Source organism: Prinia subflava, chromosome 3 (genome assembly GCF_021018805.1).
Source record: "Prinia subflava isolate CZ2003 ecotype Zambia chromosome 3, Cam_Psub_1.2, whole genome shotgun sequence".
Classification (NCBI taxonomy): Eukaryota; Metazoa; Chordata; class Aves; order Passeriformes; family Cisticolidae; genus Prinia; species Prinia subflava.
The window spans coordinates 57,133,549-57,160,448 of NC_086249.1; the positions used below are offsets into that span (position 1 = coordinate 57,133,549).

At 40.6% G+C, this 26,900-nt stretch overlaps 1 protein-coding gene across 2 annotated transcripts in view; it reads right to left on the reverse strand.

The window, feature by feature from the left end:
* KLF12 (KLF transcription factor 12) overlaps positions 1-26,900 on the reverse strand; it is a 224,714-nt gene that overhangs the window by 31,615 nt on the left and 166,199 nt on the right. The window contains exon 6 of one of the 2 annotated variants that reach the window (XM_063392219.1): positions 23,557-23,616. The exons of the other annotated variant lie outside the window; for it this stretch is intronic. Within the exon in view, the coding sequence (XP_063248289.1) occupies positions 23,557-23,616 (60 nt within the window). The remainder of the gene's footprint in view (positions 1-23,556; positions 23,617-26,900) is intronic. 2 annotated transcript variants of the gene reach the window in all.

Sequence of the window (26,900 nt, forward strand, 5' to 3'; positions counted from 1 at the left end):
AAGAGTAAATGTTAGCATTAAACACAATCAGCAAATGCTGGAACTATGTAGTAGAAAAGATCAGAAAGTACCCTGTCCTCATTTCTGGGTGGGCTGTAAGTCAGAAATGCTAGTTACTGTTTGCAGTGATAGAAGTGAGCGTTTCATCATTCAAGTAGGTGCACATTTTAGGTGAATGGTTAGGAGAAATCCTTACTGACACTAATATGGTGATGATGCCTGCGGTGCTACTTCATGTTTTTCTACCACATACACATCATCAGACAAAATGCAAGCCAAATACTGGCATGAGATTTCTAAATGATCTCTTAGGAAAATGTTGGGTTTTCTTTTTCTAAAGTAATGATTAAAAAATAATTGAATAAAACAGTTATTAGCCAGACAGTTAGAAAACAGACTGCTAACTAAAACAGTTAGAAGCCAGACTGCTTCTGCTCTGCTGGCAAACCTGCCAGAAATGACAGGCTCCAAACTCTGGGACAAAAGAGCCATTATAGACCAAATACTCACAGGAACTCAAAGCTGCTACTTCATGTTCTGGCAGAAGCCACTGAAAAAGGTGGTCCTGTGATTTATGTGCCATTCAATGTTGTTTTCAAGACATTCACTGAACTGAAGAAGCACCATTAGAATACATCAAGCACAGATCAAAATCCATCTAAATCAACAGTGGCTGAAAATACATCATGTGCTTGACATACAGTAATTGACACGTCATATTTTATTTGACATTTCAAGGACAGTAGTGCCTATTTAAATGGAAACACAGTAATATAAATATTTTTTTACTCGAGCTAATCAAAATCTAACAGGGCATCTTGATGAAGAGCTGTTCACTGAATATCAGAAGAAAAAAAGAGAACTAAAACAGTAAAATCTCTAATGACTCAAATTATGAAACACAGAAGAGTTAACTTACAAGAAGATAACTCTACAAACACATCATTATCTCAGGGGGAAATTCTGGTCACACTAACAACCTCCTACTGATTGCCATGGAGCCATCATTCCAGCCATCCCTCTCCTCTCTCTTTGCAGCTCTGCCTGGATTTAGGTCTACAACTAAAACTGCCAGGACTATAGCATGACAACAGATACAGAAAAATGGATCAACATGATGGGAGTACAGGGAGCCATGCACACAGCACGGGTCAGGCTCTTTTTCCCAGCACAGACAAGACACTGCAAGGTAGCAGAATTTGGAATCACATATGCTTCACCTGACACTTCGTCCTCTCTCCTGAAGGCAGCTGCATAGGGACATCACCTGCAATAACAAAAGTCCTGAAGGACATCTTGACATAAGAAAGGGGGATGTAATATAAACCATTCAAGAAGCAGCAGCCACACATGCTTTATAACAGGACTAGGAGTGTGGCGGTGCCCGGGCTAGCCGCGCGTGGAGACGCTGAGGTCTCGAAACACAGCACCGTGACATAGGAGATTTCCTCAAATTTAGCACCCAACAAATTGAGAGCTGACTGTCCTACTTTCTTCTTTTCCACTTACAAAGATCACTCACAAAAGATCCTTACCTTTTTTGCTTCTCTTAAATAACCTAAAGGGGTTTTTTTAATCCACCATATGTTGTGATGCAAAAGAAAGGTGCTGACAGTTTATAAATTGAGGGCTAAATTGACTAAATGAATCTGCTGTCACTGTTTTCACCTAATACTTTGCTGTACAGTCTTAAAAGGATTCTTTCTTGTTCCATCTTCTCTCCATTTCCAAGATATGAGGCTGCCCTGAACTGCTGTTTAGCCAAGCCAAACATATTTAACTCTCTTACTCTGCCCCGTCAGATATATCCTCCAGCAATCTAAGTGGTTTGCTGCTCCTCTCAGGTTTTATGCAGATTTGTACATGTACCGAATGCAGCACCCTGCCCTGAAATAATGCCACATTCTCAGAGAATGCAGGGCAGGGGCATTTGCAGGACGAGACCCACGTGCTGCATGCGCAATCTGATGATATTACATTGTGTGGATGCCATGTAGGAAAAACAGCCACTGTAAATGAGGATGAGTGGCCAGCATAAAGAATGAAGCAAGCATGCAGAAAACTAAAATCCAGGTAAATACCTCCTGTGAAATATTCTTCCTCTTCATATTTTTTTCCTTGTAAGCTCTTACTTCAAAAATACAATGAATTTATTAATGAATAAGTGTTTAATCTGTCAGAGAATACAAACAAACTAATTTACCTGCTTTTTTAAACCAAGGTCCTGCTCATAAATTCTGAGATGTCTATACCCAAATAAGAGAGTAAACCGAAATTTTGTGTTAGTGTAGAAGTTTATTAAACCAGAAGCAGGAAAAGGAGATTGAGAAGGCAGAAATCATGTTAGACCAACAAGTGGAGAATTTTAATCCCCCAAAAACCCTCAAAAAGTTTTTAGTGGAGTTTTTTAATTGCAGCAACTACAAAGAAAAATAGTATGAATAATGTGTCATATGTGTAATTCTCTTTTTAGAGCTGTGGAGAATTGAGCAAGGTAGAGAAAGATACAGTGCCAGAGTTTCATTTTATACTTCAGAATTAAACCAAGTAGTTCAAAGGACATGAAAGAAAAAAGACTTCATGTACTTTGTGAATTTAACTTCTTAAATAGTTGTGTCTACTCTGCCATAACAAGAAAAGAGCATACTGGGGGAAAATGGGAAAAGACAAAATACTAGCGCATGTTAGTATTTCCAAGACTCCAGAATAGGATAATTCAAAGAACTGAGAACAAAAAGGAAGAGTAAAACTATAAAGTGATTTTTGACAGCCCTCTTTTTGAAAAGCAGCTCAGCAGATTTATCAAAGTATGTGAAATGCTTGATCCTAAGCTGAACTTCCATGAAAACAGAATCATATTCCTTTCTGTTCCTAGGTCAAAGAAAAACTGCCAGTGCCAAAGGAAAGGATGAAGAGCATGTTCTGATTTTAAATTAGGGAGTGCTGCATGTATAGACACAAGTAGTTCTATATATCTAGCTAAAATATGGTCCCTGAGCACAGAGCGTGTTTACACATTTAATTGACTAAAACTGAGAGGTCCAAGTCTGAATAGCTGAAAATTAAAAGAGTATTCAATGACACAAGTGAAAAGGAGGCTAATTGAAATATATAGAGAATGGAAATAGGCAAACTTTCTCAAAATGCTTTTTCTAATTAACAGTTACATCAAGGTTTTGGAAGTAGGATGCACTAGAGATGAAAAGACATAATGATCCTGTAATGCCAATAGGTATCTTTTCTGAAAGCACACACAGAACGAAATGTTAGGGCACAAGTATTGCAAGCCCGTACATGCCATGCTGAGCCCAGTCCTGCTCTGCTCTGCCTGATGTTTGTGCTTTTTCCCCTGGCCCCACCAAGGAGAATGAGGCCATTCCACCACCCTGCAAGCCATACATTAGGGATGGGCCATTCTCATGCATCCGAGTCAGGACAGTCTGCTTGAAATGCCATACTCCTAATCCTACACGCTGCAACGGGATCCATCACTTCAGGAACAGGATGGGATGTGCTGCTTTATGCAATGGCTGTGCTATGAGGCAGCTGGATTCCCAGTCCTCATGAAAACATGTGCCTCTGCTTGCCCCACAGCAGGAGAGCACAGGGACCTGGTCTCATCAACAGTGTTTGCTTGTTCCTGCAAGCTCAGATTTTGGTAGGGTGCCACCTTGATGGGAGAGACTAGCCTTGTGCAAGAAAGGTTCTCTCCCCCCGAAGGACCCATCACTTGATCTTCCCTTTCCCCTGTGAAACTGGATGAAGAGGAGCAGAGGGAGCAGCAAAGTGGAGAAAGACAAGTGAAAGCATCAAATGTGACACAGGAGACAATGTGTCTGCCATTGTCCCAGTTTGAGGTGCAAATCTTCAAGTTGTACAGACTAAGGTCACTGATTCTAAGTGATATTACGAGGGGAAAAAGTGTAAGACAACTAAATGAGCAGTTCTTCTTTTCGATGTTTGAGTCAAAAGTCACAGTCTTATTCCAATCAGCTCCACACTGGATCTTTTTTGTGCACGTGCACTGTTCCATCTCTCCCATTAAGCTGCCTCCTGTTGTGTGTGCTAACCTCTCAATATGGTGTTACAAAAAGGACTGAAAGGCTGGAGCTGGAGAAAAATCTGAGGGGAAGGGCACAAAGGAGATGAGAAAAGCCCTGCAACACCTCAGTGGGAACAGCCCCTCTGTACACACCCTTTTACACACAGGTTACCTTTCCATCCATATTCCCAGGATACTGTGCAAGGCCTTGCAAAGAATGCCTTCAGCTTGAAAAGTACTGAGCAGACCTTTCAAATCTAGCAAGAACAAGCAAAAAAACACTTCTTGTGTTAACAAGCCCTAATACAGACCACAATTCTCACAGCATCTTTACGAGTACTCTTCTAAATCTACTTTGCTTTCGGTGTAACTACTTACAGGAATACAGCCACAGAAGGGTTTCAAATTCAGGCCAAATGTTAAACTGGCCAGAAAGAGGCCATGCCACCTTAGAAGCTTATCTTCTAACCACCTTGGTTACCTGCTACACACATACTTTCAGATCTACTGTCACGTTACGTAGTTTGTGCTTCAAATTAAAATTTAAAGAAAACTCATAACACCTCTACAACTCAACTTGGACATTAGGTGAAGTTTGGAACTCAGTACTATATTATAAAATTAAACATTTTAAAAGATGAAAAAAGTAAAACGTAGGTATTTCTGCATATCCTAGTGATAGCATATATAGGAATGTAAACTACATCATCTGAATACAATGTTGAAGGGAATGTTTTCAGTCCTAGTTATCTGTATCCAGCTTAGCCAAGATTTTTTGTTGACTCCTCTAATTGTGTAATAATGTATTTGTATTGTAGGAGTATTGTCCTCCTTTTATTATGTTAAGTCTCAAATTTCCCACGATGAGAACATTTTAATTGAAATTAATTTATTATATTACATGTAAACAAAAAAGCACTTACTAAAAATAAAAAATATCTATAGAAGTTCCTATTATTTGTATTGAAATGAAACGCAAAGAAAACAGCTCCATCGCCCTGAGGGGTTTTCCTCTACTGTTGTTTTCACATACACATTACTTGAATACCACTCCTGAAGAGGCAAACAACATCAGGTCTCGACTCCAGATGGCAGCAGCCTCCTTTACATTTTGGTTTTCTCCTTCCCTAGTGTCCGGGTCTTTGTTCCTTAACCCTCCAAACAATCCTATACTTCCTTCTCTTCCCCCAAAATAAAGACTTCAGTGCTCCAAGCAGCACAGTTTGGGGAAGGTGACTGGAAGGCATTTTCAGTAAAAGAAATCAGGCCATTCCTGCAGTTAAGCTACAAGGTTCTTCAAAGCATACAGAATAATTGAGGCCTGAAATGGTAGAAAAAGAAAGGCAGATTTTTTTTTTCCCCTCCCCCTTTCCCTATCAGTCACCTGGAGAAACATCGGAGAATAGTGCTTTTTTTCAGCTAACAACAGCCCCTCAGAAAGAAAGGGGCAAAGGAGAGAAAAAAGAAAAGAAACACCGAAGAAATGGAACAAAAAGGTGCCATTTCATAATGAATCTGAACTGGGAAAAAAGTCTACCTAAACAATATGGCTTTTATGCGGTGAACAATTTTACAAACCTCTCTCTTTGGACACAGTATACTGACACTGTGCTGGTGGAGTCTATTAGATGAGCCGAGGCTACTTTAAATATCATAAAACTTAACCCATAAAGAAAGCTACTGCTCAAGGAAAAACACCTTTTCTGAACGCCTCTCCTTTTTTCCTAATATTTACCTTTAGCTTTGGCACTCAGCCGCTCATATTGGCCAGTATGTCCTTGCCCCATCCTGTTGCTAGTGTCTTCCCCACAACGGGTTTAGGTTGGATACTGTACCTCCTCCAGCTCGTTAGTATTTCTCACATGCCCTTTGACACAATCACAACCCCAGCATTCACATGAATAAAACTGAAACACAGAAATACCTTGAACAAAGATTTCCAGAGGTCCATGCATGCATAAGTCCTTAACATCTGTAAACTGCTGCAATTAGAGCTGATTCTGTGAGCCCTTAAGCACACAAGACACTTTATTTGGGCAAACAATCCCAGGTCAGCTGGATCAGTCCCCTCTGGGCAGTTTCCCATAAATGTGTTTTAAAAACCAAGCTACTAGACTTTGGATTCACAGACACTATCAGAATTTTGAGGATTCCCACATACATATGTGGCCATGGCTGGGACACACAGGGACATCAGAAAACACGCAAGGAACATCCTTTTGGAATAGTTACAGATGGAAGGCACTGTGATACTCTAGAGCATCAACATGTTATGCTTGGGCTATTTTCAAAACTCAAACTCTAACCCTAACCTTCTCCACCCCAAGCCACAGCCACCTCCAACCCTATGGAGAAGCAGCTTAGGGAGCTAATATGTAGCAGTGCCCTCCCTGGTATGATTCACCAGCACGCAGCTGAACTTGGGTACCCACACAAGACAAGTGGCGAATACCCATGACCAGGGACAGGGACTGCACTCTGCCCGTTAGATTTGTCCAATCATCTGTGCAACCAAGTCATCCCAGCTACCTTTGGGAAAGGAACTGATATCACCAAGTTATGTCACTGCTAAAGGGCTCAAACGGTAAATCAACAAATGAAGACTGCCACTCACATACCTTCCAAACCTTGACTTCCTTGTCACATCACATCTGAAGCATCGCAGACACAAAGTATCTTCTAGAAGACCACGCTCACACTATCCCAATGCTTTTTAAAGAGCAAGCCTCAACTACCCAACACTGACAGAAAGAGTTCTGTGTTGTGTGTGGGTAAAAAACCCCCAAAATTGGTCGAATCCTGCAGTTGGATCCAAATGGTCAAACTTGTCAATGTGGGACCCCACAAAAATCAAAAACATTCTCCGAAGGTGCAAGGCTTGCTTGCATGAGTGTACTTGCACCACTGGGATCAAAATCTTTGCTTTTGAGTCTAACACAATTACAATTCAGAACCAGAAACTGAACCACGGCCACTTTAAAAACTGCATCTCTAGGGCTCAACACAATTTATGAGAGCAGCAGAAACCACCAGTGGTCTCACCCTTAGGACTACAGTAATAAACAATTCATTTTTGTGCTACCAGAGAGAGCAAAAAGAGAGCAAACAAAGCAGTAAACCTCCATTCCCTTTACTCTCAATTATTATCAGGTTTATCTATAATTCATTGGTTTTACTATGAGAATCAACATAAAAGTTGAACAGAGTTCAGATTTATGAATTTATTTTCTCAATACCCAAGTGAGGCCGATGGACAATGTTACTACCATTTTTCAGAGAAAGGAATGACGCACAGAATAATTAATTGCCCAATTTTTTCCTTCTATCTTCTTTTTGTGTATTCTTTTTTACAACAGAAAGTGAATAGAAATATAGAATGGAATAAAGATATGGGTGATTGGAGCATCCTTAAAAATCAGAAATCTATGGTAACTAGGGTGGCATTTGACAGATAAGAAATTCTTATTCACAGTCCCATATACCTACTGAATGTAAAGGTGTGTGTGATTCAAGGTAACTCATCCTTCAAACTCCATTTTTCTGGTCTTCACTGGGTGCTCGGTTTAAGATTAAAACTCACATAATGCTGTTTAGGATCAGAACTCACATAATAATTTTCAAAGAGGGATTTTTTTTCCCTCCAGAATATCTTTATCCTGGAGATAACATCTCCATTTGTTACATTCTCTTTAAAACTCATTCTTTTTTTTCTGTTCTAACTTAGTTAAGTAGTTTGCTTAGACTCTCTTTGATGGCAAAAGGAGAAAGATATTCATGGAGAAACTGACAATTCTTGGTATAATTCACCTCATTTATCTTAGACATAAATGTTTTCAAATGGGATGGAGAGGTGCACCTCTCTCCAGTAAATGCAAAATGAACTGCACTGATGAAAGGAGCCATACCAAGAGAAGCACCTAATATTTACTTATCCATGGCAGTATCTTTAGCTGCTCCGCTGAAGGCAACAGGTGACACTGGGAAATCATGGCAACTATTTTCACACAACTGATAAAAAAAAGGTGGTGATCTGCGAAGTATTGTTAAGAACAGAGAAAATGGAATGGAAAAACAAAAAGAGACTTATTTGGTTTAGAAGTTGTTCGATTGCTCAACAAATTACTAAGTCATTTGCCTACTTATATTTACATACGTGTGCATTTATGAAAATGCGGTCTGAGTGAGAAACAGTGGAAGGTGTCTGGAGGCAACCCAGGGCATGCTGATACACCCTTGACTTTAATGTATCAGACTTGTAATGAGGGACTAATTTGGTTCCAAGCACTAGCCTGGCAGAAACAAAATACTTATAGACTATTAATAGAGAAACTTCTCACAGAAGCTGTGACCTTTATGACTTAGCATGGTTTACAGCCCTACCTCTGTTACAATTAAGCAGAGCCTTACTGCAAAGCAACAGCTTTCTGACTTTTTTTTTTTTGTCTTTTCTCTCACAATTATACAGAAAGGACTACTAAAGTAGAGCTACTGTTCAGTATAAACCCTGGTGCAAATCCCTTCTGCAGTATGGAGACGTACTGAAACACAGTAGGTTTATACTAGTCTGAACAATGTTCCCTAATGTCCTGCAAACATCTACCCTTGACAGCCCCTTAGCTGGAGGCCTAGGGAGATTTAAAGACAATGATCTCTATAAAACTAATTAATAATGAGAAAATATTATTGGTCACAATGTTACAGTGGAATTAGTGGATGGAGTAGAAGTTTATTGAAGGGGTTACTTCTCTCACTTCCAAGTCACACATATGTAATAGGTTTCTAATGACTTTGAGTATAATTAAACATTTAAAATCAGTATTGCAAATGCCTGATGGAGAACAGTTATGAAACACAACAGAGAGGACAGTCCATTCACTAGTTCAGCCTTTATTTGCCAAGCCATGTGTCAATAAAAATACTGGTTGTTAAGGTCACTGAGCTAGGAGAATCAGGGAAAAAATATATCAGGACCATTTTTAACACAAGTGGTAGAAGTCTATAACTCAGGGAAATATGTAATGCAAAACAGACATTTTCATTTTTAAACACAATAAATAAACGTTTTTAAAATTGTAAAAGATTTATCTGACTCCATCTGCTCATTGCTGTAGCTCACAGCAGCAAACAGCATCAGTGAAAGGATGTATAAAAGCACAGGTGCACAGGATTAAACAACAACAAAAAAGACACAAAATAACATAAAAAGACAACAAATTAGTTCCAGAAATACAAGCTAAAGAGATATTTGGAAGTAATTATACCAATAGGCACAGTAATCCCAGTTCTTCCTGGCACTGCAGAAATGAGGAGCTCTATAGGGATATGCCAAAAGGTCAAGCAGCTGAATGAGCAACAAGCACAATTTTACTGTACCTAAAAATGAGAGCTAAACAAGCTACCACCTCTTTAGAAGCAAATGGTGAGAGCAGTTAAATGACTGGTATTTCAGCAGTTTTACGCTTTGTAACTATTTGTGCCAGAAGAAGAGATGTTCTGAATGTAATGAGTGACAGAGCAGTCCATGGTAGGCATGTTTCTTTAATTTATCCTGTTCCTAGTAATAGATTCAAATGATGGGAGATCTAGGATTAATTTGGTCTGAAGAAGAAAGTGCAGAGTGGAAGAGGCTTCACAGGAAAATGATTTCAGTCACCTCTTTGACAGCTGGCCCACAATCATGTTACCCTGTGAATGCCAAATTTGCCATATAACTGAGGGGAAATAGGAAGAGCTCTGCACAACCAATAATGTAATGATAGGAAGGGATTATTCACTATTTTTTTCTGAGAACTGGGGACTTATATTGAACACAGGGAAGAACCTTTTATCTTTTTTTTTCTCTTCTTTTTTTTTTTTTCCACATATTGCATACTTAGAGCTCACAGCCACTGCATAGTGCAGGGGCCAAGGATATAGATGAACTCAAATGAGGATTAGACAAGTTCACAGAGGGCAGGGCCATATAGGGATATTAAACATTAAGGTCAAGTAATAGCCTCAGAGGCTGAGGGGCAGAAACTACTGATTTTTTTTAATGCTGTAAGGTAAAAGATGACTAGAGGGAGGGGACGCAGGTATTCCAGAGGAAGAACTGCTCTATCACAACCTTGTTTCTCTGCTCTTCTGGTAAACACTAGCCAGGTTACTGGGTTCACTTGGACTTTAGACTTTGGTCAGTTGTTTCTACACACACACGTGAGTGAAACTTGCCCTTTTGAAACCAGCTTTTGCATGCCAGCTTTAGTGAAGGACTCCTGTATGAAAGAAGCAGGTTTGCTAGCTCTTATGCCGACAGGACTAAGAGGACCTTTGCATTATTTGGAGTGCTTACAAATCCATGGCAGCTTTAAAAGAACAGCTTTGAGAACATCAGACCAAAGGAAACACGCTCATCAGAAAGGAGAAGGTTCAGCTTGCAATACCAGGCTGTCCTGCAGTCCAGCAAAGCAGGGCTCTTCACTGTGCACTGTCCATTGTTTTGCTAACATCAAACCCAGATGACAAGCTGATGAGCCTAGTACCACTTCCTATTCAAGCACATTTCTCATGAAGGACAAGCTGGGAATCTTCTCAGTATCATCTAGCCCAGGAAACAGGTGCAGGCAGCAGGAAGAAATAGCTAAGGGCATGGGAAAGTGGTGAGTGGGCTTCTCATTCTCACTGAGAGAGGCTAGAGCAAGGGTAAGGAGCCACTGCCAAGGCAAAAAGGCAAAAAGAGAAGGGATAGCAGCAAAAAAGAAAAAAAGGACATGTAGGCTGCTGAGGTTCCGGAAACCATACTGTAAGTAGCAACAGGAAATCTGAAAGATTGAGAAGTGGCAGGGATTTCAACAGCTGGCTCAACACATGAAGTCTCTTTGATACTGACATTAAGACAGGTATACCTCCAAAAACACTTCTTTTCTCAGAACAGAGTATCTTAGCTACTTTTGTTCATCAGGTCTGGTGGTAGAAGTAACAATAGCATGGAAACTACTTTAATTTTCTCCATTGAAATCATTGTAGCATTTAGTGCTTGTACCAAGTTCAGACACAACAGTGTTTAATGATATTACCATGACACAGTGATAGAGAGGGTGGATAAAAGCCTAAAAAAAATAAAACCAAAAAACCCTCCAGAAAATTGCCTGACAAGTAATTTTTATGAAATGAAAATAATTTACACAGCAGTTTTACAGAAAAAGGGAATTATGCCATTAATCAGCACTGCTGGATAATTACACTGTACATGAGGCCCTGCTTTTAGGGAAAAAATATAAGCTAATAAAGACAGTCAGACGATCAGTAATGGCAGGGCTTTTGGGAGATACCAGAGACACAAAGCTTAATAATTTAACACTAAGGAGTATAATGACTGTGAAACCGAATTATTTTAAGTTTACATTAATTTTCCACCCAATTACATATCTAACATTAAATCCAAAAGCTAGAGAATTCCCCTCAGCTGTGAACAACCACAGCAAGAATGAGAAAGCCAAGGGGATGTGATCTCGAACATGACTGGACTCTGAATGTACCCTTCCAACTGCTGTGTACATCCTTAATATTCAGAGGTCTGCTCGAGAATTAAAGCCAGTTCACACTTCCCTCCAGTTACTGCCGGTTCAAATAAGGTCTCTCCCTAATACAGTCAACTGCAGTCAATCAATTTTCTTTGTGGTGTCTCTTTGCACCTCTCAAGCACCAGCAGCAGATGGCTCAGCCTGGCTGTTTCACTGCCACACTGCTAAGGGAGAAACCAGTGAAAAGTTGAACAACATTGAATTAACAATGAAAATGAGGACTGGAGTGTAATGAGAATGTTTCATTACCTATGCGTTGTAAGCAATTTAGCCCTGATTATTACTGACCTCTGGCAATACTGTATCCAAGTAAAATGTGCTGTCCCCAAAAGCAGGGGTATACTGGAAGGCAGACACTGCTTCTGAGTGTACTCATAAATAAACCAGAATATTTCCCTTCCTGTGTTAGAGGTTTACCTTACAGCTGAGTTATCAGCATTCAACAGTCCCCCCCGCTTTGTGCCTGTGCAATAAACACCACAACTTGATATAGTACACCTGGAAAATTATTATTATTATTACTATTATTATTATCACTTATGTGGCACCCAAAAGAGCATTAGGTATTTCAGAAAGTAGTTTAAAAGACAAACTATGTGCTACAAAGGGCTAATACTCGGTGAAACAGTAGAACTACACAGGGCGGAAAACCAGGAGGAGGTGGTATAACAGGAAGAAGTATACAGGTTACAGGAATAGCATTAAACAGTTACTAATCTGGGGGACATGAGGTTCAGTGCACGCTGCCTCTTCTTACTCCACACTGAGTTCACAGGAATCCCTGTGAGTGGACGTTTTGTTAGCGAGCTTTCCAAATCCACTGATTTTTTCCAAAAGTGCTGTTTGCTTGCATGTTAATCTTCACCTTTTTGAGTGAAGGTGTGCAGTCTGAAAGCAGATTTATTTAAAAGTTTTGCAGTTCCAAGGTAAATACGCCTATTAAGGATTCAGCAGCAGCAGCCACAGATTTTGAAACTTCCACTGATTTTATAGTGATGGCACGATAGAGTCCATGACTTTGGGCCAAGATGCAGCAGGCCAAATGCACAGGAGCAGCTCTTTTCCCTACACACTGCATAGTGCACCAACAACCCACGCTGAGGGGCTCTGCACACTTAAGGAACCATGCAGACCACTAAGTGTAGCCAAATGTGTAGTCTATTCCCACTGAAGTGCTATGATGCTGTGTGAGCCGGCCCCTACTATGCACCTTGGTGTCCCAAGAGCTCTTCCCCCTCTTCTGCCAGAGGAATTATAGCATCCCTCACGTGCTGAGTGCATTGGGGACAGCCCAGGGAGGAGGCAGAATAGAGGAAGGTGAATTTAAAAAAATGATGAGGAGAAACTACGGCCCTCATTACCAAATCCATCTAACAATAGTAAAACAATGGCCACACAGTTCCCTGCACTCTGGGCAACCACATTCCAGCCAGAACAAAGCATGCTGCTGGCGCCTCCAGAATATTAATAATAGTAAGGTATGTGCTGCAGCGGGAGGGAGAACCACAATGGGTAGTGCTCCACGGGGCTGGCATAAGGAGCGGATCTGCTTCAGGCTGCCTGCCAAAGGCACTGGAAAACTTGACTTTACAGAGGCTGCCCAAAGATGCTTTTCTCCTGCCTGCAATACTCTTTGGAGGGCTTTTGCCCAGACCAGGCTGTACTGTAGCCAAATGCAGGTGGGAAGTAACCCTGCTCACTCTCCAGCCTCTCCAGCTGGTACTGCTGCTTCCTGATGGAACAGTCACCAGAATCCCTCACCACCAAAGCTTCTGGTTCCATGACATCCTGCCATGCCCACGGGGCTTCACAGAGGTTACTAGAGTACGGGTGAACATCTTAGAAAGAAACCATTCCCCTAGTAACCCAAGGGGAAGTAAGAGTAACAATGGAGGCTGCCAGAGGGACTATTCAGGTTTGCCCAAGACCCACCGCAAATGCAAGGATTACGATGGTCTCCCAAAACACAGATGAGAGAAGCGAAAAATTCACTAAATGCTGACAGAAACACCTCACTTCTAGCTAACAGCCTCTTGTACCAGAGGTTTTGTTAGGGGGCAAAAACAGTAAACCAGCATGGAGAAAGGAAGGGACACCAAGGGGAAAAATACTGAGCTGCCAGTGTCCATTGCACCATTGCAATGGTGCACCATTTAGCGTGGGGAGACATGTCCAAGGGAAGTGTGCACTCATGAACAATCTGCTCCCAGCTCAGGTGTTGCAGCACCCTTAGGTTTGCACACATGCAGCATAACCCTGAGATGCAATGTATCCCCCACCTCCTCCCCTTCAGAAGGCTGACAACCTGCAGAACTACACAAAGAAAAATCACTGCTGGCTTAGTCAAAAGGATTGCAGACACATAGCTGCTAGAAGCATTACTAAATATGTTGATGTTTCATAACAGTTTGATCTCACTGTTGTTTGTGTTTCTGGTTTGTGTACAGCAGGGACAGTCAGTCAAGGTGATGCTTTTGCTGTGCAGATCTGCTGCAGCCCTTCAGTCTCACTGGTGGAACTGACCCAGGCTTCCCAGCTCCCTGTTCCCCACAGCTTCCTCTTGCTGTGGCAATGTGCTGTGGTGCACCGGGAGAGCCCAGCTCCCTGCAGAAGTGCACACAGAAAACTTAAACCTTGTCTACTTGAAAATTTCAGCTTTCAAACTACTAACAGTGAATCCACAGGCAGAAGAAGCAATTTAACTCCCATGTATACCAAGCAGAAAGAATTTGAGATACCATCTATTTTTCAAAAGATTAAAGCTAACATGTGTCTATCTCAAAACATCAGCTTGCCTCACAAATACAAACATGCAGTTATAGTTTTCAGGGACACGTTATCGCACATCATGGTATATGCCAAGGGGTTAACCTAAGCCTTGGAGGTATGTTTTAAAACTAGTTTTGCTAAGCTACTGTCATCTACTAAATATAACTGTGTTTCCATTGAAAAAAAGAAAAAAAGTCCTTTAGGAGTTTCCTTTGAAAAAAAAATAGTTCTTTGAGGCCATCTTGAGGGTTTCTGGATTTTTTTTCACATGTTCTAAAAATCGTCCTTGTGAAGCCCTGCACAGTCATGCCTCCCCATCAGCATTGTCCAGAAAATACAGAGCTTGTATGGCTGCTGCTCCAGGTGGCCCCCCAGCTTGAGGTGGTCCTTCCCAACCAGAGCTAACTCTCTGCCCAAATAATTTCCATGTGATTTTGCAAGTTGCTCCTTGTAGAGAAAAGCTTAACTAAATTATCACCTCATTACGAACTAGTTCCTATACAAATAAGAAGTCCCGTGAGCACAATGCTGACATTTATTGAAACGCTTACTTTCTTGCACTGCTTGATGGAGTGTATATTACTTTACAGAAGCCAGTACAATTTTGTCCCTGTTCCTTACCAAGGACCAGCCACAGTTTCTCCCCAAGAGGGAGCACATCTCTGCACATACACAACCTACATTCTTCCTTCCAGGGCTCTTTATTACCATCTTCCCTACAGCTGAGCTGTTCTGCACAGATTTTCTGCTCAGTATGAGGGGCTGGGGAGGGGGGCATTAATTATACAGCAAGATGGAGCAGGGCCAGGCAGCCCCTCCGGTGCACCGTCTCCTCCATGCACAGCCCTCTTCCTGCTGCTTTGCAGCTACAAGGATCACCTGTTGGTCTTGGCACTTCCCCAAGCTGGGGCCTGGCGGAAATGACAGAATCAGCTAGAAATGAGAGCCAGCTCCTATTCCAACAACCCAAATGAGGGAAATACAAAAACAGATGATGGCAATGTGATCTAGCTGCCGCATGTGAGAGCCACGAGAGGGTGGGGTAGAGGGGATACATAAAAAGCGGGTGAATGTTAGACAAAAACCCCAAAACAAATGAAAAAGCAGGAAAACCTCCAAAGCCACTAAAAAGGAAGCTTTTTTCCTGCTGTTCTCTTTTCATATTCAGCACAGCAAAAACATTAGGAGAGTTTTTCTCCATCTGAACACCTGCCAATAGGGAAAACTAGCTACCTTGCTCCTGCTCCTGCTGGAGTTGTCAGATGTTTTCATCTCCCATACAAGAGATGTCAAAGGGATATTCAGGTACACAGCAGAAACAACCTGCCTTTTTCAGGCCAGCTCCTCTCTGTACTCCACTATGACACACAAGCTGTTCCAAGAGCTGTGTAGGGAATTCCCTTCTTCCACAACAATGCTCAGCAAAACCTTTTACTTGATGTTTGGGTGAGATGCAATGTTTTGTAGCAGAAAGATTAAACACTACTCGCCTCTCATTTTGGTCTTCTGGGTAGAAAAAGCAGGTAACTAATCCAACAGAAAAGGTAACCATCACTAACTATTGAAAAGACAAGGATGCTGCCTTTTAAATGATAAAAATACAATTTAATTGCACATTGCATTTATATACCTAACTAGTTTCATATAAGCCCTTGAAATCCGCATCTACTCAAAGCAGTAACCATCCTAACATCCAAGATCTCTCATCAAATTTCTGTGAATCCTTGAGTTGAGTGACACCATAAATATTCACTCTCTGCAATACCTTAACAGACTTTAAATGAACTTCTAATATTTTTTTAACCCAATAATTTTTAGAAACTGTAACAATAAAAGCAGGAAAAACCTACTTCTTAAAAGGAAGTTTTTTTTTCCTCTCCAAGAGCAATGGAATGGGTCCCCAGAGCTTCCTTCTTCCTGAGAAAACACTCCATGAATAATCGACATAGAGTCCAATTCCTCAACAAGCACCAAGCCTTCAAACACACCCAGCATTCAGCAGTCTCTGTGACTCTGGCCTTTAAACTGTAACACCCTTTGCCTTTCTCTCCCTGGTTTCCCAAGCATTCTTTATTCTGTTCTTTCCAGCAACTAGGTAGGTAAGCAGAAGCAAAATTCGAGCAGTGGGAGCAAGCTGGGGCTAATTTGCACCTTATGAATTATTCAGGCCCTCCTGATTCCTGCACCTGCACTGAGGCAGGAAGCTTGCGAGGAACAGTCATTACTCTTCTCTTGGGTTTGCACAAGCTTGGTTACTGCTCAGACATTTTGTTCTGTAACCAAGGGCTTCAGGTCTTGTATTAAGCAATAGAAATGGGAGAAAAAAAAATAACTGCACGTTGTCAACCCCCCCTCTCCTGCCTCAAACCCAGGATAATCATTCAACCCTCTTCCGAGACAAATGAATTGTAGGGTGTATCGGACTGATGCTGAGTTTATCTTACATATGCTAATCCAGATCAGAGCATCGGGACAGAAAGAGCGAATGGGTGTTTGAGTTAGTCTTGTCAGACATTTACTCAGCTGCACTAAATTGCACATTTAAACTTCTCCCTAGCTCAGTAGGGAGTATTTCACGTGCATCAAGTACTTCACATGCTAACCTGATCATTAAGGCGTCCTTCTCCGCAGATACACCACAAATAAATTCTCTGCCTGGCATTCTGGCTGACATAAGGGGTGCTAACGGTTTAATACTATTAGATAAGCCTATATTGTGCTTGCAACAGGGTGGACTTAACAAGCAAATAGGTCTTTTTTCACCTCTATCTACTATTTTCGTGGTAAACAGAATGTGACACCTAACTGCAATTCCAGATACAACCCATGAATCTAGACAGCCATTAGGAACACTTGCAGAGAGCAGATACAAACCAATTAGCACTATGAACATTTTAAGATAATGGTATGTTTTTGAGGTAATATGCTAAGGCAAACAGATCTAGAAGTATTATGCAAATTCAAAGCAGCAAGCACCATCTTTACTGTATCTCATGCCCCCAGCTGCACTGAGTATCATTAGGTCTTGTCCTTTATTAACACTGCTGTTACCAACAAGTTCTCCAGTTAAAAGATCGTCTCATTAATCCGAAAGAGCTAAGGATCATGCTTTGATTGATTCAGTAAAACAGATCTGTGGTAACGGATAATGAAACCTCTTTAATCCCCTCTTCCAAAAAACCCGAGTCAAACATGAGTATTAAGCATTCAGAAAGGTACAGTCAATCCTTATCAAATCTTTGCTTTTCTTCTTTCTATGCCTAAAGAAGTTAATGCATTTTCCTATCGAATGGAATGTGTGATTGGTCCTGTGCTACTCTTATCGCATTCCTATCCAACAATAGGTACTCTGGCACTTTTTTTTAAGGTATTTTAATCGAGCATGTAAACACGTTTTATTCTTTGATGCTCTTTCATTCAGCATCATTAATCCCCAGCATGAAATCAATAGACTTAAAACATTTAATCACGTCAAAATGCAATATACAAATCCACAAATGACTTCAGTTCATCACACACACTGAATAGCTTGCAAATTGGAAACTATGCCTTCTTTTTGCCTTGGGAATCAGTAAACCCTGAGTTAGTTTTCCATTGAAGTAAACAGATCCTTTCTCCAAGGATCTGCCATTAGGAAAAAAAAAAAAAAAGTTGATAAACAAAACATGGGATTTTCTGTTTGCTCTGTCATCTTTTTTTATCCCTTGCAGTCTCACTGGCTTTATGAGAAACACTTATTTTACTGCAATCTCTTGACACTATGCATGTTTAAAAAAAGTTTGAAAACAATTACAGTAACTGGGTTACAGAATGTACTGGAGGTGCAAGAGAAGGAAAAAACATCTTTGTGGTTGCTTATTTTCTCTTTTTAACAACACACATTGTTTCTCTGCTTGAATAGAATGCATAAGGGACAATAATCATTGGCGCTTTAAAAAATAAAAAAAGGAAAAGAGAATTAACTCAAACTTATATATGAATATGATTTCCAAAGCCTGTAGGACACAGAAAGTGACAAGAATCTCTTTGATGGGGCAAAAGCTGTGGCTGAGATGAACAATTAAGAGCAATCAGACCTCTCCTTCAATTTGCAAAAGGGCAGAAACAGGTAAACATGGAAAAGGAATAGTCTAGCTAATGGAGTAACATCTTTAATTCTACTACATTAAAAAGCACTGAAAGCTTGTTAATTTGAAAGAAGAAAATACAGTTTGGAAAGTGGTGAAGTGTGAAAACGGGCATGCTGAAACCATGATTTGGGAGGCAGATACCCAAAAGCCTGTCTAGGTCCATGACCCCACCCTCACCCATGAAGAATGCTACAGCCTCCCACCAAACCCATGAGGTGCTTCACTGTTACTGATGGAGCTTCTTTAGGTACCAACCACTCAGCACATGTCCGCACATACTCATTCTGGCAGCGACCCATTTTCCACCCAGAGGCAGAGCCCTGTCCTCAACTTGGCCCGTGCCTAGTGAAGAAGCCCCAAAAGGCAGGCAGAGTTCTGATGGTGGTGGCACTGGCAAGGTGCTGTACTGTAGCCCTGCAGTCAGGTAAGCATCACCCCAGGAATAGTCTGGCTCTAAGGATGCAGGGTCTTCTGCATAAGGGTCCATGGAAGTGAGTAATGTAATTACTACTCTGTCATCAGGAATGCAAGAACCACAAGGCTAAAAGATTGGGGAGAAAAGGGGATCCTGGCTCCATACTGGAAATCTGGACACTAAGCATTTAGAGGGGAACAGTGGAAGGTTTATTTCAGTATCCACAGCTGTTTCTGGTCTGATGCTGCTCAAGGTAATGGAGCCTACAGTCCCAATCCTGTTCATGCTCAGGCAAGGATACAGGTTCTTTTTACCCACTCACCTTCCCCATCCCACGGCTTCCATGTTCCTGTCCATACAACTGCCCATATCCAGCAAGGGAAATGACACTCCACTGCTCCCCTCGTATCTAATCTGATTAGGCCTGCAGCAAGGATTCCAATGAGATCAGCTTGTGCTCAGGTCTCAGGTCACCCACTCTGTTGACGAGCTAGTTAATGAAACTCATCTGCAAAAGTGGCAGAATTGCTACTGCTGCTGCCAGCTTGTTGGACAAAAGACTTATCTCTGCTCCATTATAATCCTGAAAGGGCTACAGAGACTTCCCTCTCTGAGGGAAAATGATGCTCTTATTTTCTACTGGTTCCCTACACAGTCCATAATGATTGATCTGATGTAACTGGCCTGTATTCCCAGAGAAGCACTTACATTCCCTAGGCCATCTACAAAGTATATACCTAAACTAAATGGGTAAGGGCTCCTCTTTTGGTTGTTCTTGGGACATGCAGTTACCTCTAGTGACTTAATGAGGAACTCAAGTGCTTTTCCTCAGAGGTCAGATCAACCTGCAAAGCTTAACCTTAGCATGCAGGTAAAAGTTTCATTTCACAGTGAAGCACAAGTGCTACTCACTCAAGCATTAAAGAAGTTTTTGAGAGTGTAACTAGTGCCGCTAGTGTAGCACAACATAGTCCCACTCTAGCTGAGAGAAGGAATGAAAATTTCATAGTAGGTATGACTAATCTGAACTTTACTGTAAGTATGCAGAGTGTAAATGACCTCCTGATTTTGCAGTTTTTCCTATTGAAAGTAGTGTTTATGTACTGAGTTGCAAGAAGGAAAATATGTAAATCAGGGAATTGCTTCAAATACTTTGGCTATCCTAGATGCATTAATTTTTCATTACCTCATTCATGAAAAAAAACCAAAACCAAACCACAATAAACGAACAAAAAAAGCCCAATAAAAAACCTGAGGTAAAACTAAAATGTGAAATGAGGACATTCCAAATCCAGCAAAGAGAAGATCAAGCATTTTCTGCTGGCAGTGCTCTTAATTATTACCAGTAACTTCCTATTTATTACTATCATCATTATTCTTTATCCCGTTCTTTAAAAATTATCCAGATTACCTCTGCAAATATGTGGGGTTTTTTTCTGTTTGACAGATGCTAGATTGACTTTGGGCTGAAAGCAATCAAAGTTTAGACATAAGAAATATATCCTTTAAAGCCTGTGCTCTTCAGTTAACAATTTGGTCCTGGAGATGAATTGCAAGTACAGACTTAGGCCTTAACATTCTTACTAACTAATGGGAATGCTAACAAGTAAAGCACTGCACTGCAATGCTTATTTTCTTTTTGAACTGGTGACAAACGAGAATGACTGCTTCGAATTAGTCTTACAAATGTCAGGAATAAAACGGAACACTGTAAACCTACGTCTTCAAACAGTGGAGAGTCAAAGCAAATTAAGGTGCAAATAGTGTTCAGAAAAGTAATTCAGATCAGGAAAGCCATCCAACTCCAAAGCAGCTTGACCTGAACACAGCCACAGAGGCAGTGCCACAGCTGCCAGCTAGCCAGTAGCCAAGAAGTTAGCAGAGGTGCAAGCCAAGAAGCCAGCCATGAACCCACTTGCCAATGCAGTAAAGCTGTATTCCAGAATCTGGCATCTGGGTCCTTCAGCTGCCAAACATCTCCCATCTGGCTGAGCCTGTGGATGAGGTGTTAAAAAGAAGACTGGGGAAGATTATACAAGAGCAAAAGCAGTACCCTTTGCAAGACAGCAAAGATGAAGAGGTACAATGTGCCCCCAACACGTGAAACTCACACATATCATCACTTTGCTCCCAGTGGACCAGAGGGGGCAGTCTGGACAAAATGCTCCACATTTTAGAGGAAATCAACAGTTAGATGTGCATGAACTGAGGCAACCATCCCAGCCCCTGGCCATCCATAGAGGTCAGCAGATGCAGATTTGTGTGGAATTGGTTTTCAGTAAAACTTGCAACTTTTACTAGATTTGATGAACCCAATAAGAAGAAATATGAAAGAAAACCTACAAAAAATGTTTCTTCAAGACTTTGTGATCCACTCTGTTCCTCTGTCATCACAAAGAAACTGAAGTATCAAAGAAGTATCAAAGTACTGTTTCTGTTGTTTCCTAACTGGAATACCATAATTTTGAGTGTAATTTTATGGTAGGATAACTTCCTCGCAATTTAATGGAAAAAGATAGGTTTAGTAATACAAACTTGAAAAATACCCAGACCTCGGCAGGCATGAAATTCAATTCAAATGAAATATATCCACTCATATAGTTGCATCTAATTGCAGCAGAATTCACTTCTGACAAGCAGTTACTGTTCCCAAACTCCGACAGTGTCATACTCCAAGAAGTGGGCTAGCTGTGAGGAAGACTCCTAGAAAGCACTGTCAGTAGTTTTAAGTGCACCATAACAATCCATACTTTCAACTAATGCACTGACTTTAATGTTTATCTCACTGATCTCGTTTCCACCTTTCAATCTACAGGCAAGTCCACATGGCCCAAATGAGGTTTGACAGATGTCACTTCTTGATCAATTTGGTTCCTTCTTTTAAAAAGACAAAATCCCCATAGCTCTTTTCCAAATATCTGTTTTTATTAGAACCTATTTCTCTTGTCAAATATTACCTTTCCGTCTCATCTCACTCCAGTCTGAGCACACTATCAGCAATCTAGAATGAGTTGCATGAGATGACTTATGCAATCATCTACATCTAACCATGCACAATTTTCAGGGGGGCTCATTAGTAGGATCTCATATTCATTACTATGGTATGTAAATACCATATAAATTCATGAGGGATTTTTTTAAGCAAAATACTGACAACATCAACAAAGAGAAAAAAATTAACAACGTAAGTTTCCTTCTTGAAAATGCTTCCTGCAGACTAAAAGACAACAGGCAAAATATTATAGCAAATTTAATGCAAGCTAAAGAAGACTGCATTAAAAATTGTATCTGAAATACGCATATATTTTAGACACACAACACAACATTCACAACATTCTGAGAGACTAGTAGACTCTTCAGAATAATTTCTGAGGTTGATAATACAATCAGATCAAAGAATATTCTAAGGATTTTCAAAAATGAATGTATTGCTTCAATTTCATAGCCAAGGAAACCTTAAAAGATTTGTATTAGCTCTAACAGAGAAATTGCTCCTGCTGCTACTTTGAAAACGTTTGAGTAATAAGATCCTGCAAATTTTTAATATAAATATACCAGTTGTAGTGTAATTAACTGCAAATTGGAGATAGGAGTAGTCTTGAGGAATGACTTCTGTATTTGACTACTCATTAGCAATCTGGAAGTGTAATTGCTCTTAAACTTGTCTTCTTAATTTTATTACGAAGCTTATAATTGTGAAGAATTTGATTTATTCTGCACAGTATTTGCTTATACTGAATGTGAAAAGTTGTTTTTTCTTTGGTACTCCACAGACAGAGGGCACACAGGTCACTAAGAGCAAATAATGCAGTGAGTTGATGGGTTTACTCTTGCCCCATAATAAACAGGACTCCAAAGGAGTCTTTTGAGGGGCCAACAAAACAAACAAAAGAAGGGAGAAGGACAGGCAAGCAAGCACACCGAGAGTTGACATTTCACTGCACCCTGTTTTAAAACCCATGAAAGCAACAGCCACAAATCCCACAAAAACAGGAACCCTACCAGCTTTGGTACATCCTTCTGTCATTTGAATCATTTCTACCTGGGCAAGGGGAGTGAACCTGAGGGCCCTTATGATAAGCATCACAACACTTGCTGAAGCCTCCCAGTCACCCCCTCCCTCCTCTGGACTGCCATATAAACCCTGCACCCAAAAACAGGGCATCTACTAGGCATATTACACAGTAAGGTTTTAAAATTCTGCCCTTCTTGAAAGAAAAACAAGAAGATGTTTGCTAAGATCTCTTTGTACATTTTACAGCTTTGCTTCATGGTAACTGGCAATGACTCATTATAGCATGAGCTACATTGATGCACATAAACTTCATTACTCAATTTCAGCAGACTACTTTGAACACTTTAAAGTGTATTATTAAACATCAGACAATACGAGTATTTTCTATGCTCATATTTTAAACACTGGGTTTTGTGAAAGAAAAAAAAAATTGTAGCTTTCCCACCCCCCTCTGAGCCCCAAGATAAAAAAATGCAATTGCAAAACTCAACTTCAGATCTTGCCTAATCCCACACATCCCCCAATCATGACATAAAGAGGAAAAGAAACCTGAAAAGCACTGCTACTAGACACTTTATCAATAAAACAAAATATTACGTAATACACAATAAAATGCTTCATACCTGGAGTTGAAAAAACGAAAAGGGTTAACAGCTGACCTGGCACAGCCCCACATGCTCTCTCTGGAAATTGAACACAGACAATTAGGAATTTTAAGTTACCCCAAATAATCGAAGGGGACTTAGACAAGCTTGAGGAATGCTTACTGCAAAGTAAGTAAGGCACATAGCCTCAGTGTGGAAGGCACTTTGGGATTTTCCCATTCACTCAAAACTCTTCTCAAACTGAATTTGTTCTGTAGATGTCCCAGCTAATGATAAGTAAATCATTAGGAGCTCTGCGAATAAATTGCATGGCAGCAAAGTCAAAGCTTAAGTGCCCGCATGTCACTCAGTGCTAATTCTGGATCATGATGGATCATATTTTCTTATTAAAAAATAATCAGTGCCAAAGAGGTAAACTCTAATGAGAATCTACAGCAGGCAAACATTGCATGAAGAGGAAATACTGGCTGCAGTGAATGTCTGCTCCCGGAATTCTGCTGCATCAGTACTATTATTCCCAACACTACACCGACAAACTTAGGCTTTAACATTTTTACTTAGAACTGGGACTCCAAGGAAAATAGACAATCTTCTAAAACACCATTTTGAATAATGAACCACACAAATACATAGTGCCAAAGCTGTACAAACTCCTGTGCTGGGTGAGCGTTGGACTACGTGAAATGTTCTTTTTCACTGACATTCAGATCTACTGCATGTGCTCAAACAAGACGCATCATGCAAATGGTTTTTGGAAAAAACCAAGTTAGGGGAAAAAGAAAAACCGGTAGAAAGCCAAGAACATGAATAAGCCCCATTAGTCCTGCTCTCTGTGGTTCAGATCTCAAATGTACTGTGAAAGTAGTGTGAGGCCAATGCCCAAGGAACTAGCAAAAATATTAGAGTAACAGTATGAATCATAAAAAAAGCTCTAGCACACTAGCAGTTGAACGCATTTGCACTGAAAATGTTTTGGGTCTTTTATAATGCTCAGTTAAAATGTCCAGGTTGGCACAGGAATTGTTGAAAGTGAAAAGGAAATTTTCAGAACAACTTTGCTTGATTTACATAATTGCACTTTCCACTGGCCCTTGGAAACCTACAAATAATCTATTTGCTCTCAAAATTTTGCACTGCATGCTTTCAACCTGCCACATTTCCCCGCTTCAAGTGCACAGTAAATATTGGCTTTCTTTACTGTTTTTGCCATTTGTTAGATGCTAAATTTCTGGCAATGACAGAAATATGCTATGCAGATGACAAAATGATGTAATGAATTTCTGTAGTATAAGTTATTAGCTCTATCACTGCCTCACACTGTTTTGATTTTTTCCACACTCTTCTTCCACTCTCCACGTAGTCTTTTCTTTCTCAGAAATATATAAAGTACTTGTCCCACAGTATCAAATAGGTCCAGATTTTATTTTACAGCTGTGTCAGTAGCTAATCAAAGAGCACTGTGACAAAATCTCGCCTACCCCATCAGCCCTCAACTGACAGCAATATGCACTGGAAAAATGGTTACTGGAAACCCTTAACACCAATGGTTCTCCTCCATGTCAATTAGTTTGCAATCATCTCTGTGTCTTATGGGAAAATCATTTACTTGCATAGGTGATATAAAAAACAATACTTTATCTAGAAGTTGTAACTCTGAATTTTGGACACTCCATTCCATAAAGTTCCCTTTTTAACAATAAGCAACAGGGCAGACCAGAACACAGTTGTTGAGGTTCAGCATGCTGAATCTTTGACAGTGAGAGATTTAAAACTCTGTTTAGAACCTACGGTATCCAAGCATTGAAGCAAAAGACACTCAGGCGTCATCCAACCAACCTCACTGACACCTCAAACTTACTATGTTCTTCTCTGTTCAGCATGAAAGCCAAAGGGCTGTGGCCTCACACCCTGCCTCTTCTACAACCCAGAAACCATGGAGAGAAATACCTAACACTTGCCTCTGGAACTTGAAGCTTATCTGTGCTGTGAAAATGGCTAAAACACATCTCAGACAAATCAGCGTAAAAAGGATTTGTAAATTACTTCCCAACCCAAAACGCAAGTGCAGAATAAAGAAGAGGAAAAGGACCACTCCTGGGTCTCTTTTGCAAACAAATGCAGATATCTGGCTTCCTGAGTTAGTGCTCTAACCACCAGGATTTTATGCCATAGGTGTGTGGCTGCACCACTGCTGGCTGTCACACTTTTACACAGAGAGACGGCCGATGGGAAGAGGACAGCACGCTCTGGGTGTTACAACAGGCAGGAACAGGCAAGCTCAGAACTCAACCTCTTCATTTCCACAACGGAAAGTTGGGAACATGAGCTGCTCTTTTTTTTCCCAAACTACTTTAATGAACTACTACAGTTCAGAAGCTCGAGCTCCAAAGAGAGCAGAGACAACTCACAGCCAAGTACCCAGGCAGGATGTAAGTGAGGAGAGCTCTAGGAAGCTGATTGCTCTGCCCGTTGAACTTCAAAGCCTTTAACTCTTTGTTTACTACACTGTGGGAGTGTTAATGCCTTGTGCAGGTGCTCTGCCACACTGCTGGAGTCAATCACCTATTGCAGAACCTCACAACACCTCCACCAGAGCTCCCCCAAAGCAGAAAATCTGCACCTTGTCTCAAGTGCCTGTGGTCTTGTGGCTCATCTTGGTCCTAGGTACCTGCAGTACTTCATGTGTGTTGCAAGCATTTGGGGATAGTGAACCTTTGTGTTGTGCAGTATATTGACAAGGATCTACCTGTTACAGAATTGCATGTGCTTGTAGTTCCTCTCAAGCAAAAGGAAAATCACATTCTATTATTATGACTATGCTTTAGGAATGACAAAGGATCTCAGAAATTATGTGGTGATACAAACAGCAGGCAGTTCTGAAGTGGAAAAATTGAGTGCAAAAAGAATCAACCTGCTCAGCTTGGTAAATTATTTTCAGCAAACAATTTATTATACAACATTATTCCATTATTGTGCTTTTGAAACTTTTATGACTCAGATTTTGGTCATCATTGTAGTTCCTCCTGTGAATTTATTTATCAATGGTTTGAGTCTTTGGCCCTGACAAGGAACTGATTACAGAAACAGCAATGCTCATCAGTTTTTAAGAGAAATACCATGGTGACTTATATATATCTATTTGACAGCATTGTGTGTCCCTGATTTATCATGCATTACCCCAGCACTATGCTAAATACTGTACATTTCATGCAAATAATTGAGGGACATATTTTGACAGGACTAGGACTGCTGACTTTTAATGAGTACATGAAACAAGTATTTCTTTTACTGCCTGATGTCAGCTTCTGGTCATTCTCAGGTAATTTATTTTTCAGGTTCTGTTTGCAATGCTGAGCTTTTCA